Consider the following 18,762-nt stretch of genomic DNA (forward strand, 5'->3'; position numbering starts at 1 on the left):
CTCTGAATTGATTGTTCGCACAACACAGTCCAGTTTGTTTTCGCAGCTTTTGCGTCGGTTCCAAAATCTGGAAGTGTCCAATTCACATTAAAGCTATATTTCAGAGTTTCTCCTCATTTCTGAAAATATTTTGCAACTGTTCTACTTCGGCTCTCTGAATTGATCCAGTCCGATGATATAACTAACTGGTTCCCATGAATTAAAATCTGTGGCGTGATGCTGCTGTTGTCCTCAGTGATGCTGACCTGTATTTCTGGTAATTAATTGATGTGTGTGCCTGATTAATGCAACAGCCTGAATCTGCTGTTTACTGACCTGAAAAGTGAAGAGCCTGCAGGATCAGAACAGACTGTGTGTGATGGACAAACTGGGATGATGTGTTGATAGTAAAAATCATCTTTCATCTTTCACTCCTCCTGCTCTCATCCTCCTCATCATCATCCCCCTGCAGATGCTGGTGAAGCAGAAGGAGGCCAACAGGCAGAGTATGCTCCTGCTGCAGAATGCCGAGCCTAGCGTTCAGCTGCTGAAAGCTCTGGAGGACGTCGCTGCCATCACCAAAACCCTGGAGGAGGAGCGTCTGCAGCATCAGCAGAAGGTGAACAAGAAAAGTGAAGCAGCTTCAGCTTATTGTCAGGAAGGTGGTGTTTACCCTGGCAGAGCTGAGGGTTGTTGGATTGACAGGAAGTTAAGGTCACAGTAAAACACTGAGTCAAGGTCAGATTCTTTTTTTTTTTTTTTTAAGTCTTGGCCATCATTCCTAGTATTACTATGGCTGTCCTCATCAAATTGGTGGTTAAAGCTGGGGTTGATTGTAGAAACAAGTATGAGCAAGCTACATTTTCAAAGTATCCCTCTGAAAAACCCCATCCCCTCCCCTCAGGACAAACACACATACACTGCCTGATGAGCCTACACTAACTGGTATGCAGGGTGCAAGTTTGCTATATTCAACAAAACTCTGTCAGTCTTATAAATACATAAATGAACAAATGTGTTGAATGCCACAGCCATGTAAACACCAGCGAGATAGCTGTCACAAACATACCTTAGTCTGAAGTTTCTCAGTTTGGATCCAGGAACATTTCTGTCATTTTTGGGTCATTCACACATTTATTAAACATGAAAATCTCATCTCTGATAATAGACTGCCCTTTATGGTGTAGCTACGTTTGACATGCATATGTGTGTAGGTGGAGAGCCTTGAGACACAGCTGGAGCAGAGCTGTGTGAAGAAGCAGCTGGAGGCTCTGCAGATGCAGCTGGAGCTGATGGAGGTGGAGAAGAAGGAGGTGGACGCGCGATTGGAGAAGGCAGAGAAAAAGAATGAGGAGCTTGAGAACAGAGGTGGGTGGAGGCGGTGCACACACGAAAACACACACACACACACACACACTCACACACATACACATTCAGAGTGGGAACAGCAGGTGGGGTTAAGAGGGTCCTCAGCTGGGTGCTGACAAAGAATACAGGAGGAAACACGTAGCATAGCAACAGAAAATACTTGTTTCTGATTGGCTGTAAGTCGAGGAGAAGGATTCAGGGAATCAACTTGCAAGGCACACCTGTGCAATAACCATGCTGTCTAATCAGCATCTTGGTATTCCACACCTGTTAGGATGGATTATCTCGGCAAAGGAGAAGTGTTCACTAACACACATTAAGACAGATTTGTGAACAATATGGTTCTTTTGTGTATATCGAAAATGTTTTAGATTTTTGATTTCAGCTCATGAAAAATGGGAGCAAAAACAAAAGTGTTGCGTTTATATTTTTGTTCAGTGTACAACATGTCTGGAGTCTTCTAAGAGCTGAATGAGAGGATTATAGAGAGGATTTATTTGATGTTGCCGATTCTTCACAAGTCTATAAGCAATATGTGGAGAATTGTATATAGGTGATGGACATTTTCTTATTATCTAAAAGGAAATAAATCAGCCATACCAAAAAATCCAAACCAAACTATTTTACATGAATGTGGCACATGCATGTGGTTGAGTACCAGCATTCCCAAAGAAACCCTGAGTTCTACCAACGTCTTTCTGTTAGAGGTAGAAACACAACATTTGCTGTGGAAACTGTTAAGACATGCATGTAAGCTACAGATTACACAATCAACATTTGTTTATTTCACATACTTATCATTCCTTAAAGCCCCTGTACAGACTTTTCATTTAGTGTTGATTTTGGCGGCCCCGCTGGACGAAAGCGGTAGTGTTTTGCCGGAATGAAGACTGCATTTCCCATGAGCTCTAGCGCCCACTGTCGTGAAGACGTTTGTCTGGCCGGCGCGTGTAGATTTGTTTTGGAAACGTCGGAAAGAAGACGGGACTTGCTTTGAAAACTTTTTTTGTTTTATTTTAGCAGCTATCTGCAGCGTGCATACGGACGAGGTAAATGTGTCTATTTGTATTTCTACTTAATATAATATGCCGCAGGTGAAACAAAGTAATTGGAAAAAACTGCAGTAGCATTGCCAACATAATATCTTACGTTGTAAGCTAACTGTATTACCGTGATGTCTGTGACATAGGCTAAACATGCAAAGACTGCACTATTGTCACTGTGTGTAATGCTGCTGTTGCACTGCAATTTCCCAGCTATAAATATTACCCACGGTGCTACAGAGCTAGCGTTACAGCAAAGTCACAGTGATTGTGATGGATGTTTTGTTCTAAGTAAGAAACTGAATCATTTATAATGACAGAGGATATTACTGATGCATCGTTGCAGGTCGGCTGGGCTGATACACACAGCTGAAATGGATGCGTGATCTAAGACGTTTGTTGTCGTTTTTACGAGTGTAGTATCTAGAGCTAATCTAGTGGTAACGTTAGCCAGCTTTGTTGTAACAACATAAATTCATGTATTGCTGTAAACTATGTCCCGCATTACATTTCATAAATGAAATAAAATTTACAAACCTGTCTAGGAGGAATCGGGCGAATTCTGCATCCGACCCTCCCTTCAAGCCCCGCAACTCTCTCCATCTCTGGAAGGAATCGCCAATGTTTATCCGTGTTTTAGCCCTAGCTCGATTGGATTCCCTCTCGGCCTTTCGTTGGTCTTCGGTTCGAATTATTTTTCTTTTCTTTGTCTCATTATCAGCCATGACAAAAGTTTTAGCTCGGTTAGCACTGGCTAGCGTAGCAACAAAACAGCTATGCTGTATCCTGAATGTCGTCAGTTCCGGTCTGACTGCCGTAAATCGTTTCATCAGTGGTCCGACCCGACCAAGGCCTTTCAGAGGTATAGAATTAGACTACTTAGAAAAAGCGTATCTTCACGCTGATGGGCTCATTTGCTGTTGTAGGTAACAGAGACACATAAGCAGAAACCAGAGACTTTTCTATATCCAGTTAAAAACTCCGTACAGGGGCTTTAAATGGACTGACAAGGTTGATTTTCCTTGAAAATCGCAGAAAATCGCAAAAATTGTTCACGCCAATACGTAGCTCAACTTGTACTTTGAGTTCTATCAAGGAGTAATATGAATTATTAATATAAGAATTCCTCTCTGGAAATTCATAGTTCAGCTTTATTGTTCTGATTTCAGGTTTACGTTATGTCACATCATGTTTGTGTGTCTCATTGTTTAGTTGAATAAACCACAGGTCCTTTAAATGTTGGGCTTCAAAAGTCTTAATATATTCTTAATATTAAATAATCTGGCTCTACTGCGTAAAAGTCCACATGTCCACCTTTATGATGTCACAAATCTTTAAACCACTTTTGACTTCACTTTCCCTTACCTGTCAGCAACATGTAGATTAACCTAACTCACTCTAATCCTTCATAAAACCTACCTCAGCACGAGACCACATACTACCTGCTTATATACACTTACTTAAAGATAGGGTTACCTAAAGTAAGTGATGCTTGAATAAGAAAAATCTGTCCAAAAATCAGTCTTAAATTTGGTTAAACATCATCCTAAAAAATGACTTAAAAAGCATTATTATATTCAAGTGTCGACACCCCGAAGAGTCTGAAAATAAACAACAATAATCAACCGAAAGTGTGTTGTCTCTGTTGTAGAGAGGAAGGTCACTGGTTTCCTCTTCTTCCTATGTGGCCTCTGTGTTTACTCCTCTATTGACCCATCTGATGCAGGAATTCTGGCAGAAATTCTCCCAGCATGCAAAATGGCATCTGTGTGTGTATTTTAAATGGGTCACATGAAGTCGGAGCCAAAACCACCAACTGACTTCAACCAGAAACCGTTAAAAAGGACACAAAAGCCTCTTTTACTGGCTTACTGTGTGGCCTGGTGGCCAGAGATAGTGTGATGGGTAAGAGTCTTCACTCTGGAGTGAAACATGGAGGCTGGAAAGATTTCTTTCATCAGAGCTGCGCCTGGAAGAAAGACAAAAATGTGATGCATCTGTACCTAAAACATCTGCAGTAGTAGCAGTACTGTCAGCAGTAGCAGTAGTATTGTAGTACACATTGTTAATTTGAACTGTTTCCATTCTGTTCCCTCCTCTCACCAGTCCACGAGCTGCAGGTGGAGACCCAGAAAAACATCACCATGACGACCAGCACGGCACCCCCTCCCCCTGAACCTGGGGTTGCGCCGCCTCCCGCTCCTCCCCCACAGCCGCCTCCTCCACCCCCTCCTCCCCCTCCACCCCCTCCCCCACCTCCCCCCTCGAGATGCAACCCCCTCAGGTGAGGAACAACAAACCACACTACACACACGTCTGTGGTCAGTGTCCTGGACAAAATGATCAAACCTCAGTCACAACACAGAGGGCCAAAAATATAAGCTCGGCCTCCAGAGGACAGTGTAGTGGAGCGTCTCATCGGAGAAGGCTGCGTGACCTGGATTTAATGTGTCCAGTTTAGAGTTTATGTGTGCAGTTTAATCAGATGAGCTTCTTTTTACTATTTATTGCACTATATTTGCTGTCTGCAGTTGTATTGTGAACTTTCATGATGTGTAATGATGATGAGTGTCTGCTCCTGCGCGCTACTTTCTGATAGCAATCCCAAATACAGTGCTCTGAAAAGATCAATAGTCTACATCTATCGAATACACAGTTTGTTGTATTGGGAGAAATAAAAGATTAACAAGCGGGTGGTTTCAGTGGAAGCAAGACACAAGTAAAGAGACATCACGTATCCAACCTTGAAATGTACAATTTTCAGGCTTTGAAAGACGCAGAAGATTACCTAATGGATAACAAATCTTGTTTCTGATCAGCTGATCAGTGCCTAAATTGGCTCTACAGAACATAAATGACTGTCAGTTGTTTTCTCTCTGTCTTTCAGCTCTCTGATCGCCATCATGAGGAAATCTTCGAAAGGCTCTAAAGCCTCAGTGAAGGCGGAGCAGCCTCCAGGTGAGTCTCACTAAACCTATATATATATATATATATATATATACATACATATATATATAGTAGAAGAAGTACTGACAACTTTTACTGAAGTAAAAGTACCAAATAACATTGAATCAAAAGACTACTTTTTGTCCTCTCCTGCGATATTGGTTTATCAATGCTGATGCATTATTGTGTGAATATATTGCAGGTGGTAAAAGTTTCCTCCCCTGTCTTGTTTTATCAGTTCTTAACCTATGTTAATAAATATCTTATCCAAGAAACTCTGTGTAGGACTTTGATATATGATAAATTGAATGACTGATGACATATGTATATTGTGACATTTTCTGGAAATCTATTAACAGTGAAATGACAGAAAAAACACATTCAGTTTTTATAAATTCACTGGTAAAATGAAAAAAAAAATACCTGAAAAGATTTAAAATACCTCAGAACATGGTCGCAGACACTCTTTGTTGAAGCAGTGCTGCTTCATGATTTTGCCTAAAACAACCAGAGCTACTTAAATCAAAAGAGCCTCTGAAGAGATGTCACAGCAAAATAGCTCCTGGTGAGCAAATATTACATTTATATTATATATGTATAATGTACAGTAATATTCTCTCTCCAGCTGCTGAGGGTGTGGATGAAGTGAAGTCGAAGGCGGTGAATGAAATGATGGAAAGGATCAAACATGGCGTCGTCCTGCGGCCTGTGAAGAGTCAGGAGAGCAAGGTGAGGACAACGCCGGCAGCAGTCATGTCATGTTTTTTTAAACTCTCAGCATGGGCACATAAAATAAAGCCCCTTGGCCGTAAAATCTCACTAATTTTGACCCTTCAACAACAGTACAGAGGTCAAATGTCCGAGCTTCCTGACAGCAGAGGTACTGAAATATTCCTGTCGCCACAAAAGACATCGATGCAGTTGAAACGATGTCCCTGCTTCATCACTTTACTGTTGTTCTTCTCCTGTTTTCACTCCACTTCCTCCTGCTGGAAAGATCAGTAAACCTCTTTAGCTCATTGGCTCTGTGTGCGTGTGATGTGAATGCACTTTGGCTGATTGCTCTCTTCTCTTCTTCTCTCTCCTCTCCATGTGTGTCCTTTGTGCTGCCACAGAGAGTAGCAGTAAAAGTGAGTATATTGATGTTTGCATCAATCATGTTGCGGGAAGTCGCTGTTGCTCTCTAGGGGAAAAAAAAAGACGCTTCTCATTCTCACATCACAACACATCACTTTAACCTGCATTTCAGATAACTTCATGAGCTGGACACTGTGTGCTCTTTGGGTTATTGCTCCTCTCTTAAGGGAAGCTGCATCAGTTTTCGCTTGAAAACATGTCAGTGTTTCTTAAATCCGGCATGAATGAAATCACAAGGCAACCATGAAGAGAAATGATTTGTGTTTTTATTTACAGCCTCCTCCGATCTGTGAGGAGAAACAGCAGGAGAGTGCCATGGAAGAGCTGAAAGGCATCCTGGTAAAACAGAAAAATAATGAGTCTTTTATCAGCTCTGTTATAACGATGTGTGTTGAAAGTGCTCCTGTGAAATCTGGAGAAAATGTACTTAATTTGAAATCTTAAATTCTCACAAATCTATCTGTGGGAACTATTTTAAGATCCCAATATCACTGTGACAACAGGGACAGTTCACTGAGGTTGTTTCTGCCTTCAGGAGACGGTGAAGAGGAGCCCCAGCCGAGGATCTCAGGAGTCAGGGCCGTCCCCATCTGGGAAGAAGGACAGCGAGCTGGAGGTGATCCTGAGACGCCGACGCAACAAGGCTGGGGAAGCTGGGTCTGGAGGTATAAACACCCTGAGGAGGGGATTCAGCACTGAGTTTAGCACATACACTTCCACAAACTCTTGAAATGTTTCAAGTACAAGTCTTCCATCCAATTTCCTCAGAGTCCCAAATGTCAAAATGCTACAGCAACTACTGTATCTGGATCTGCCACAAGGGGGAGACAGAAACTCGACAAGACATCCTGTTATACTGATTGCGAATGGGACATTTAAACTCTCTAGTTTGTTGATGAAATGTGTCCATTGCTCATGAAATCCATGTATCCAATATTAGAAATTAATTCATAAACAGATTAAGCAAGACTAAATTAAAAAAAACAAAAACAAAAAAAAAACAATAAAGATGTTAAACAAAGTGAAACTGTGGACCCAGACATGCTCAGTGTGCTCTGTTCAGGGATCGGATGAGGTCGAGCTGTTAATGATCCTGCAGCTGTGTCAGTCAATTATCAGACCATGTGCTGTTAACACTGCAGAGGCCAGAGGTTGAATCCTGCTGAGACTGCACTAATAACACTTCACACTGTGAGGGAAAATTAATCTGAGCTGCTGTGCCTTTGTGTGTCCAGAAGAGGGAGCTCTGAACACACACACACACACACACACACACACACACACACACACACACACACAGAGGTCAGACTACTACATGGATTTATCTGCTTTTCCATGATTGATTGACCTTATGTGGCAGAGTGAAACACAACTGCTTGACTTGATATCTGCAAGATATTTCCATTCATTACATGAGCAAAGACAATGTCAGTTAGATTTAAAAAATACTTCCCCTCTATTTTCTTTTCTTCTACATTGAGACCAGTGAAGCAAAGTCTGAGGCATGGAAGAGAAAGACTGATTCTGTGTTTGTGCCTAGAATAACAATTAAGTATATATGATGACCCAGCAAGATGTTTGTCCCTTCAAACGCACTCAGAGAAAATATAGTTTTTGTCCTAAATCATAGATTACACAATGCTGTATTATCGAAAGGGTTGTGAGTTGAATGCATGAAAGAATCTGTTAAAAAAAACTGATAAGATAATACAAAGACGTCATGCACAAGCCTGTCAGTAAATATTGAATGTGTTTAAGAGGTTTCTTGATGTATTTTTGAAATGGGCCATTCTGCATACATGAGTGCTTATACTTTTTATATTCAAAGTACCTTCTGATAGTAGTAGTTTTAATTGATAAGAAGAGAGTCAGGATTTTTTTTATTTAGGACTTTTTTTTTACTTTATCTGTGAACTATCAGTTAGATTTTGAATTGAATTGAATTGAAAAGAAAACAACAACAAAAAAAAAGACAAAAAATGAAGAAAGACTTCTGCAAATGTTCCTCTGTCCTCTCTAGATGAGCGGGACGGCCAGATGAGCCACGTCTCCTCCTCAGACAGCCTGAATGGGAGGCGCACCAGCAGCGACTCGGGCAAGGATCCAGAGGGGCCCGGTGGGCTGAATGTCCCCTCTGAGTCTGCCGGTCCCAGGATTAGCCTTGAGAGACGGGGGTCAGGACCGGGGCCTGTCGTGGCCAGGAGGAAGAGCTCAGACACCGGCAAAGAGCCCAGAGTGGGCTCCTGGCAGGAGAGGAGGTCCTGCAGCTCCCTGTCTGAGAAGGAGACGGCAGAGTCTCCGGTCAGCAACGGCTGCATCATCAGGTGGTGATTTCCCTCGATGGTACAGTACGCAACATTTGGTTTGATTACACGAGTGTTGCGAATCTCTGACTCTTTCCGTCTCTGTGTCGTGCTCCTCAGTGTGGTAGAGGCTGATCAGAATGAGAAGTGCGTCCAGTCAAACGGAGTCGAGCACGCCGAACCCAGCGAGGACGCACGCGCTGCCATCTGCACCAGCCTGCTCAACGGCAGCACTGACGCTGAGTGCTAGGATGGACTCTGAGGATCCCGAGCTTGTTTCTGTTGTCTGATACGTGCTTTTTTTTGCCTGGAAGGTTTAGGGTGTGATCCCTTTTGCCTTCTGTATTTGTGTTTTTCAGATTTACACTAACTATTCAAAACAGTTGTCTGTTAAGAAAAGTGACTAACATGTAGCTAACTCATTGAACTTAAGTTTTGTTTTCAAGCATTTACCGGAGATTTTTCATCTCTCTATGGCATGTCGACACAGCTCGATATACAGTAGGTGCACATCCAGAGTTTGGGCATGCTGCAGATGAACAGTTCAGAACATGCTTGGTGTGAACGCACCCTAACCATCTTCATTGTAGAAGCCCCACCTCATTAAACAAACTGTATCTGTCGCTCATGAGTTGATGAGGAATGCTCAAACTTGTATTCTAGTCAGACTGCCAACTGGCTGAGCTGGTGGTAGCGCTGATAGACCCATGGTTTATCCAATCACCTGTATTTTTAAGTAAGTGCCTGCCCTTTTCCAAACAGTTTATTATGGAGCCTTTCCAGATGGTTCTTTGTAATATACCATCTGGCACATCAGGTTAGTATAAAGTAGTAAAATGGAAAAACAAGTACCGCTAAATTGTACTTCTATACATTAAAGCGCTGATGCAAAGGTGCAAATATAGATTTGCTTTTCCTTATGTTTTTGTGTCTTTGTAAAAATAATTTAATAACAGTTTGATCAACACCTTTCCAGGTGGTTCATTGTAACACACTGTCTGGTTATTGTAAGAATAGTCTAAGAAAACTGATGGATAGCCTGCATCAACACTAAAAAAGAGTCAAGTGTTTACCACAGTGGTTCAACTGAAATGACAGGCGAGATTAATAAAAAGTTATTTAGGGGGAAGAAAGTAAAAGTAATACCAAAAAGTTGTTTAGTGTTCTGACTTATTGTGGCTTTTCCTATTAGTATATAGTTTCCGTTATGCCACATAATTTGATTAAATGTCAAAAACTGACATTTGAATGCATCATGCTCCACATCCCCGGCTTTAAAAATGAAGTGGTTTATGAAAATCCTCTTCATCAACTAAAAACATCAAGAATCCACCTTTAATAAACTCTATACTAAACTGAATATGCCACTATGTTTAACTGAATAATGTTACAGCTCTGTAAAAAGGCATCTAAAAAAGGCTAAAACTGCCCCGAATGATTAATCACACTAACAAAAAACATGGCGACAGTGCAGTCAGTATGGGGTTTTCTACAATGACTGATATTCTAGGGTATAAATCAATAACCGGAGCATTTATCAGTCTGCTGTACACAACTTCTTTTCTCTGAAGGTTTCTGAAAACGAACCTGTGGATCCTGGAGGATGAACTGTATGAGGGAAGCTGCCCTTTTTTGCACAGAACCTCAGTTTTCTTCAAACACTTCGACTTGTACAATGACTGCAAAGCTTGAGGTTGAGTTTTTTTTTTCTCTACTTGATGCACAAAGGATGTGTTCAGTATCACTTTGTGTCATCAGAAGGAATGCACTGTCCGACTTCTTCTGCTTCTCCTCCAGACTCTTCTTTTTTGTAGCCGGGGGTGCACAATATATTTATGTAGAGTCATATGGGGTTATTGGCTTCATCACAGGCAATATTTAAACTCTGTTTTACTCTGTTTATGAGTGTTGAAACTCTTCCTCCGATCACCCGGCAGATATTCATGATGAGAGCTGTGAAAAACATCTAAATACAAGCCAGTAAATACTGAGACTTTTCTCAAAGTTAATTATCTGCAGTTTTCGGATGAATAATCCGATAAGGAAATATTAACGAATTATGCAGAAAAACCTGACTAAATCCTAAACACATGCTAGACAGATGGCGTGTGTTCAAGACGCAGCCCTCAGGCTCTAACTTACCGATGTCTTCAGCCCTAATTGTGCACCCCTGGCTGTAGTATCCAGGTATTTAGACTCTCATTCATGAACTTCTTCCTCTGTTGTCCAACCTCATCCAGAGGGAGGCTGAGTGAAAAACATCCAGGAACAATATTTACAACCAGGGTAACAAAAAGACTTGTCCAGAAAGCACTGAATGTGGAAAGGCTCTTCCACCTTTGCTGCTGAGGCTCCTGATCAGGTTTCAGCGTGTCGACTATCAGTGCGTGGTAAGGCTCGTGAGGGTTTGAGGTGGGAATCAGATAAATGTGACTGATATTTCAGGTTTAGGGGAGGAGAACGAAATATTTCTCCAACAACAGCAAACACAGTAGCACAGTTCCAACTAAATCACATCTAATGGCGTGTTTGCACTGAAAACAAAGCACATGTCCGCCTTGTGTTACTCGTGCAGATGTTCACTTCACTGTGAGACTCCAGTCACAAGGGCCAAATAAAACATTCACATCCAGTGGAGAAGCAAATTCGCATCATTCTTTGGTTGGAGTTCGGCATTAGTGAACCATGATAAATGGCCATGATGAAAATGATGGCAGTTTTGTGTATTTGTCTCTTCACATCTTTTCACACCTTTGAAAAAACAGACTTTGCTTTCTGTGCAAACACGCCGTAACAGAAATGTTCTCAGGGTCCAATGGGACAAGATTTCACCAAAAAAAAAAAAAACATCTGCGTTGAGAGCAAAATGTTTAGGAGAAACAAACAGAAAGCCATTTTTTTTTTTTTTTAAAAGCGTGTGGTTAAATGAGCAAAGGATTAAAACATCTTCGGAGGAATGAGGTGTTGTTTGCCTACCTCTCCACAGACACCTGCCTCCAAACCTATACAGCCTGAATTACATTTTGTTGTGTGAAAACTAACGAAATGTCACCATCGTCCCTTCACCGAAGTGAAATGTCTTCCACACGCCTTCCTCCACTGAATCAGCACTGAGTCCAGAGTCCTGTATGCACACATTCTGAGACGCCCTCAGTGTTTCTGTACTCAGTCTACACCGTCGTCACATTTCACCGTGCATTCCTTGACTTTTATTTCGTAGAGCCTACTGTCTATATATAGCTTTCCTGACACGCGTGATGCAACGTTGAGAACAAATTTGAAGAGTATGCAATTACATGAGGCACATTTGTATGATGCATTCACAACATTGTCATTCTTTCTTAAATCACAGAATCACATTTAAAAGTACATTTTGTTCTGCCCATTAGCTGTATTTGATTCTGATGCAAAGGACCATATGTGAAGGAGTTAATGAACAGTTAGGCTGCACATTAAACAACCTGTAAGAGCCGTTAAGCCGCCACAGGCCGGAATATTATGCATATCGAGGCCTTGCACAGGCCTTCAGACGGCTGTAGAGTTGGTGATGATTTGGGTCCTTATACTGATTGCGTAGTTGTTAACCAAGTGGCTACTTGATAAAAGGATTTACTGTATCTGACAGAGTTTGGGTGACTATAGATATTGTGTGTGTTTGGGATATACATGGAGTGATACAAAGTTTTTTAAGACATGGATTTCCATTTTAGCATCACTTGAAATAAATTGCAATTCAAGCTAAAACTGGTGTTTGTCTTTATTGAAGAAAAGACACTGATGGAAAGTAGGATATCCAGCCTACAGAAATATAGTTTATCAAGGGTCAGTTCAACCAGATTTCCCAAATAATAATTTTAAAAATGTTCCAGTATAACCATATTGGTTTCATTTATCCAGGTTTTGTCTCAAACATTTCTGCTGCCACCTCAAAAGACTATATGCTAATTAAATTGTTGTTCATTTATTCATTAATTGAACCTTTAAGTTGATTTTTGTTCGTGATACATAAGTATTTCTGCATAACAACAATTATTTCTGCATAAGTACATTAAAGAGGTAAAAAAATGTTTTACTAGTTAGTTATTAGTAAGTTATTTTGATGACGAAATGACAGAGTGCTATAAGTTAATGCCTCTTATTTACACATTCACATACATACGGATATATTCAGGAAACAGTGAGGAACCAAAAACAACGTCTGTAACGTTCTCTGATGATTATAGACATTAACTACTCCTTATATACAGGTCGGCACCAAACCACAGGATGGATTTTGTAATGTTTTTACGAGTGTTAACAGCTGCTGATGTATGCAACGCTGTTACTGTGATGATACATGACAGTTATATATTAAATCCTTCCATAATAACCAGACCCTGACATGTAAATGTGATATCCGTGTGAATAAAAAGCACCAATGTTGTTTTTATAAATACTGCGATTTTTGATGATCTAATAACTAATAATAACAATCATGGCGACACAAAATTAAGTCTGCAAATCAAGATAAGAAAATGCAGCAGCACTGAGCCTGCTTTCTTTTTTTCAGCAGTATAGAGATATACTCCATGACAGAACATTATACCATATGATAATGTATATAATAACATTTAATGGTAGTAATATTATTATTATTATTAGTAGTAGTAGTAGTAGGAGTAGGAGTAGTAGTAGGCCTAGTAGTAGTAGTGGTACTATTTTTCTGATTCTTGACTTTGAATGGGAGCATCTGTAAGGCTGCAGTTCCTCGTCGGGCATCAATGAAGTATTTCTGAACACTGAACATATAAGGAGTAGTTAATGTTTATAATCATCAGAGAACGTTACAGACGTTGTTTTTGGTACATATGTTTCCTGAATATATCCGCACGTGTGTGAATGTGTAAATAAGAGGCATTAAATTATGGCATTTTGTAGAAGGAGCTTTATAAAGTTCACTCCATTGACTCGTATGAGCTGCCTCTTTGCTCTCAGAGTGGTAGTGATAGTTTCTCGCTATGGCTGTGTTTGCTCCTAAGCACAATATGGCGCTACTGCTCATGCGCCGCGGTTTACCAGCCGCCGCAGAAATATTACGTAGGCTTTCAAGATGGCGTCGCAGTACTATCAGGAGATGCAGGAGAGCTTCAAAAATAACAACAAAAGTCGAGAATTCCCGGCTCACACAGCTAAAGTTCACTCGGTGGCGTGGAGCTGCGATGGCAGGAGGCTCGCCTCTGGCTCTTTTGATAAGACAGCCAGCGTTTTTGTCCTGGAGAAGGACCGTTTGGTGAGTCGATGTGGAGAGTCCAGCTAGCATGCCAGCGTTAGCCTCGATTCAGGGAATGAATGGGTTTGCAGGGTTTACAAACATGTGGGTTTAATATAATAACCATTGCTACGAAGTTTGTTCGCTATGACATTTGAATGTGTAGCCAGCGTTAATAAACCAATAATATAAAGTAGACGAGGGTTTTGTACGTTAGCGAATGAAATCATTTTCTTAATACTGGTTAGCCTACTATGGGTGTGTGTCAGAAATAAGACTGCAGTGAAGTTAGTTTAAGCTTAGATAATGGACACACATTCACTGAGACACCCGGCGTCTCTTCGTCAGTTTCACCCGGTTTTGGTAGCAGGAGGAGGGTTTTTATAAATCTTTATTTACAAAATTCAGTATTTGTTGTCAATACCTTCTATATCATAAGACCCAGTGACTGAAAACCAATGCTGAATTGTATTACTAAATGGGACATTTTTATATGAATATTTATTATGAAAATTCAGCATTTGTTTTTACTCAAATTAAAATGTTTCTGTCCTCAGGTGAAAGAGAACAACTACAGAGGTCACGGTGATAGCGTGGATCAGCTCTGCTGGCATCCGACCAACCCAGATCTGTTCGTCACTGCATCTGGAGACAAGACCATCCGCATATGGGATGTCCGCACAACCAAGTGCATCGCCACTGTCAACACGAAAGGTGGGACCTTAGTAGATGTGGTGGCTGGGGTTTGATCCACAAGAGGGTTCACGCTAAGAGAGGTTATTTTCCTTTTTAATTAAAAACTACAAATATAAAATCATAAATCAGATTAGTAATCTGTTTCTTACCGTTTTGCTCTTCGATAAACTGGATCACGTTGATTATAGTTGTAATCACCATTAAAACAGTAATGTAAACAGAAATAGTGTGTGAGAACTTCTTGTGGAAGAGCTGCAAACTTGTTGCCAGAAGCTTAACAGCCGGACTCCAGACGATCATTTTCACAGTTACGCTTCTGAGTTACACCTCCTACGACTGACACAACAAACAAGACACACTGCCTTTTCCCTGCTGCTCTGCTTCCCCCTGTCCACATGAACACGATGAGTGGTAAAAACTTGTGAGTCCATTGAGTCCTAAAACCATGATTTCAGAGCATGAAAAGTTAAAACCCTTCCTGAAAGAAAGATTCTATTATTCTTAAAATCTGTTAGATAAGGGGTTTGATGGGGAGATTATTCAAGACGATGGATGATGAAGCAAAGTGTGAAGGAGGAAGCGAACAAGAACATTTTTTCAGAAGAGAAAAAATAACTATTTCTAGTTAAATGTTCTTGAGAAACAGATTCTGAATAATATCTTTTTGTAGGAGAGAACATCAACATCTGCTGGAGCCCTGACGGTCAGACCATCGCCGTTGGGAACAAAGATGATGTGGTGACCTTCATCGATGCCAAGACTCATCGCTCCAAGGCGGAGGAGCAGTTCAAGTTCGAGGTGAATGAGATCTCCTGGAACAACGACAACGACATGTTCTTCCTCACCAACGGCAATGGCTGCATCAACATCCTGAGGTAGGAACCAAACAAAGTGTAACACCGGACAGTCCTACAGAATTCCTCTGCAGACTGTCTGGCTCTTCCCCCAACTTTACAAATTCCTGAAAAGCTCTCTGCGCGCTGAGCCCTCAGTCAGTTTTCACACTCAAACACCTGCCAGAACACGGAGTGGGTTCTGTGTTCTTTTTTAAATGCTAGCTTTAAACATGCTAGGAGCCCTGTGGCTGCATGTTAACTGTAGCGCTGCCCAATCCATTAATATTTTATTCATTTATTTTTTAAGAAAACAAAAATAGGCAGGCACAGTATTTCTTTCCTTATATGTTAATTAGTGCAGCCAAACATTTAGCCAGTGCTGACAAAAACTGCAGAACCAAATCAAATATAACAAGCATGAACTGAAAAATGTTTGGATTTGTGTCACATCTCTCCTCAATACCATTAAGGAAAAAACCTACCGACACATTTTTATAAAGGTTGTGTACTCGTTAGGTTCTGACTGAAATGAATGTTGTGTTTGTTTGCAGTTATCCAGAGCTGAAGCCCATCCAGTCCATCAACGCTCACCCGTCCAACTGCATCTGCATCAAGTTCGACCCCATGGGGAAATACTTCGCCACAGGAAGTGCCGACGCCCTCGTCAGTCTGTGGGACGTAGACGAACTGGTGTGTGTGCGCTGCTTCTCCAGGTCAGTCTGTGTTTGTGCTTATGGGTCTTATGTTTAAATGCCATCTATTGGTTAATTGGTGAATATCTTGACATGATAATATGACTCGTAGCACTTAAGTTAATCATCACTTGATGTGTCATAGGCTGGACTGGCCTGTGAGGACACTGAGCTTCAGCCATGATGGGAAAATGTTGGCGTCGGCCTCCGAGGATCACTTCATAGACATCGCTGAGGTTGAAACAGGTCAGTGCGACAGACTGTGGGTCTTTGTCTGCTGTATCTCTCAAAGGAGTTCACAGGTTCTTCATCAGTTTAAAAAGACAAAACGCTTTGATTCCATTTTCTTAAATGTGAATATGTTCTAGTTTCTTTACTCCTCTAGTCAGGTTTTGCTTTGAAATAATCTGACTTGTCTTTTTTTTTTTTTCTCCACTGTTGAATATGTGTAGGAGAGAAGCTGTGGGAGGTTCAGTGTGACTCTCCGACTTTCACTGTCGCCTGGCACCCGAAGCGCCCGCTGCTGGCCTACGCCTGCGACGACAAGGAGGGAAAATACGACAACAACCGAGAGGCGGGTACCGTCAAACTGTTCGGCCTCCCCAATGACTCCTGAGACAGATCTGATTAGTTGTTCCGAATTAAAGTAGTCTGCTTGAATTCTTTTGATCAGTCAGACCCGAAGGGAGAGCAAGGTAAAGAAGCATCATAAGGAAACAAAATAAATCCGGTCTCACTGGTGCTGCAACTCATGAAGCAGCAGTTACCTTCTACCACCAGCAGATGGGGCAGCAGTTCCTTGAGTACTTCATTCTGTTTTTATACACAGAAAAAACTCCCAGTGCTGTAATATATTGTTTTTATGTATAATATCCATTGGTTTTTTTTATAATAAAATTGGTCTCTTTGTAAATCTTCTGCGTCTTGATCTCTGATTCTGAATTTGATGCTTGTTAATGAAAATCCATGAGGTGGATATTGAGACACTGTTTGGAAATGAGGTCTGGTTCTTGACAGAATAAATACAGATGAAATTTAATGAAACAAAACATTATGCATATCTGATATCAATATTAATCATCTTTATTGCCATAAAATGCAGAAAAGCTTGGAGTATGGAGTCTTTAATGATCAAAGAATAATACACAGCAGTAATGTTTATATATTCATGACATGCATACATTCCTGTTTATGGCTGTAGCAGGAAGCTCACTTAATAACTCTGGACCTTGATCCATCCCAGCCTGCTGTTTGTGTGTGTGTGTGTGTGCATGTGTGTGTTGGAACATAAAAGAAGGAGCTGAAGGGAAATAAACACTAACACAACCCCCCACAGCCCATCAGTCACACACCCAGAAAACACTCCCACTTCTGCCTCTGCACACGAGCCAAAGAACACTCATGTATTAGTTGTATTTGTAGCCTCTTTAATTATTAAATACAGGTCAGTGCTGACGAAAAGCAGAGTTACTGAGGCTACAGAATTCTAGATTCTTTCGATTATTTTTTTTTCATGTTAAAATGTTTCAATAAGTTTAATTTGAGGTGTGTTGCAGTTGAAAATGTAGATTCATTAATTCATCCATTCGGTCAGTATCTCTTCACCCCCATGATTTTCTGTAGTCCCAAAACATTTCTGGAGCTTTACAGCAAAACGGCATTCTCCTGAACAACTGAAGCAGCTGGGGACTTCCAGAAGCCCAACGGTCTCAAGTTGATTTGAAAAAACATTTACATCCTTGTGTAGTCAGGCGGGCAGCTACAGTAAAGATTATGGCTTGTCATCCACCAAAGTACTTACACAAAACAACGTCTGAGGACAACATCATAGGGTTTATGAAACACTGATCAACATTTTTCAACATTTTATTTACCAAAGAACTGATCAGTTATTCCGGAAAGTAGGAGACAAATTGATCCGAGTAGATTTCTTGCTTGTCTTTAATGATTTTTGGGGTGAAAATACTGTGGTTTTATCCCTGCAGCATTTATCTGACAGCTGGAGTTAATAGTTACTTTTCAGCAACAATTTCATTAAAGATAACTTTTGAGATCAATATTTAATTGTGTGTTTTTATGTATAATATCCATTTGTTTTTTATATATTAAATGTGGCATTCTTTCCTTCATCTCACACAGAGCTGCCAAGCGTCACGCTTTGAGTGTGACAGTCACGCAATTTTGACCCATTCTCACACCACACGCCACACTTGACATTTCTCACGCTTATATTTCCCCATTCAATACTCTATATTTATTTTTTTATGATAATAAACTTTGGTCCTAGCGTTTAGCCGTAGTTCGAGTAACTCTGATTGACTGACCGAGATAACCAATCCCAGACCAATCCATCAGTCCTTTGTGCCTAAATCTAACCAACCACGGAAGGCACCACGCAATATAAACCAATCAGAAGCAACGTAAGGCGGATCTTGGCGTCTCTAAGTATGTTATTTTTTTTTTGGTAATGCGTCGTGAAGGTCTTAAATTTTAATTTTCATGGTCTTAACATGT

The 18,762-nt window shown here is 40.8% G+C and overlaps 2 protein-coding genes across 3 annotated transcripts in view; both read left to right on the forward strand.

Moving 5' to 3' along the window:
* Positions 1–12,520, forward strand: part of shtn3 (shootin 3) — a 39,835-nt gene extending 27,315 nt beyond the window's left edge. The window contains exons 8-17 of one of the 2 annotated variants that reach the window (XM_030397070.1): positions 452–598; positions 1,194–1,347; positions 4,497–4,674; positions 5,278–5,348; positions 5,962–6,065; positions 6,452–6,466; positions 6,750–6,812; positions 7,012–7,138; positions 8,494–8,797; positions 8,897–12,520. In XM_030397070.1, the coding sequence (XP_030252930.1) occupies positions 452–598; positions 1,194–1,347; positions 4,497–4,674; positions 5,278–5,348; positions 5,962–6,065; positions 6,452–6,466; positions 6,750–6,812; positions 7,012–7,138; positions 8,494–8,797; positions 8,897–9,026 (1,293 nt within the window). In that variant the 3' untranslated portion in view covers positions 9,027–12,520. Of the gene's footprint in view, positions 1–451; positions 599–1,193; positions 1,348–4,496; positions 4,675–5,277; positions 5,349–5,961; positions 6,066–6,451; positions 6,467–6,749; positions 6,813–7,008; positions 7,139–8,493; positions 8,798–8,896 lie in introns of both variants that reach the window. The other variant, XM_030397069.1, reaches the window with a different exon arrangement.
* Positions 12,521–13,823: 1,303 nt separating this feature from the next.
* thoc3 (THO complex 3) lies at positions 13,824–17,161 on the forward strand. The gene is made up of 6 exons (XM_030395427.1): positions 13,824–14,045; positions 14,582–14,738; positions 15,391–15,595; positions 16,108–16,269; positions 16,394–16,494; positions 16,701–17,161. The coding sequence occupies exons 1-6, from the start codon at positions 13,866–13,868 to the stop codon at positions 16,862–16,864; spliced, it is 969 nt and encodes a 322-aa protein (XP_030251287.1). The 5' UTR covers positions 13,824–13,865; the 3' UTR covers positions 16,865–17,161.
* The last annotated feature ends 1,601 nt before the right edge of the window (positions 17,162–18,762 follow it).

Source organism: Sparus aurata, chromosome 18 (assembly GCF_900880675.1).
Source record: "Sparus aurata chromosome 18, fSpaAur1.1, whole genome shotgun sequence".
Taxonomy (NCBI): Eukaryota; Metazoa; Chordata; class Actinopteri; order Spariformes; family Sparidae; genus Sparus; species Sparus aurata.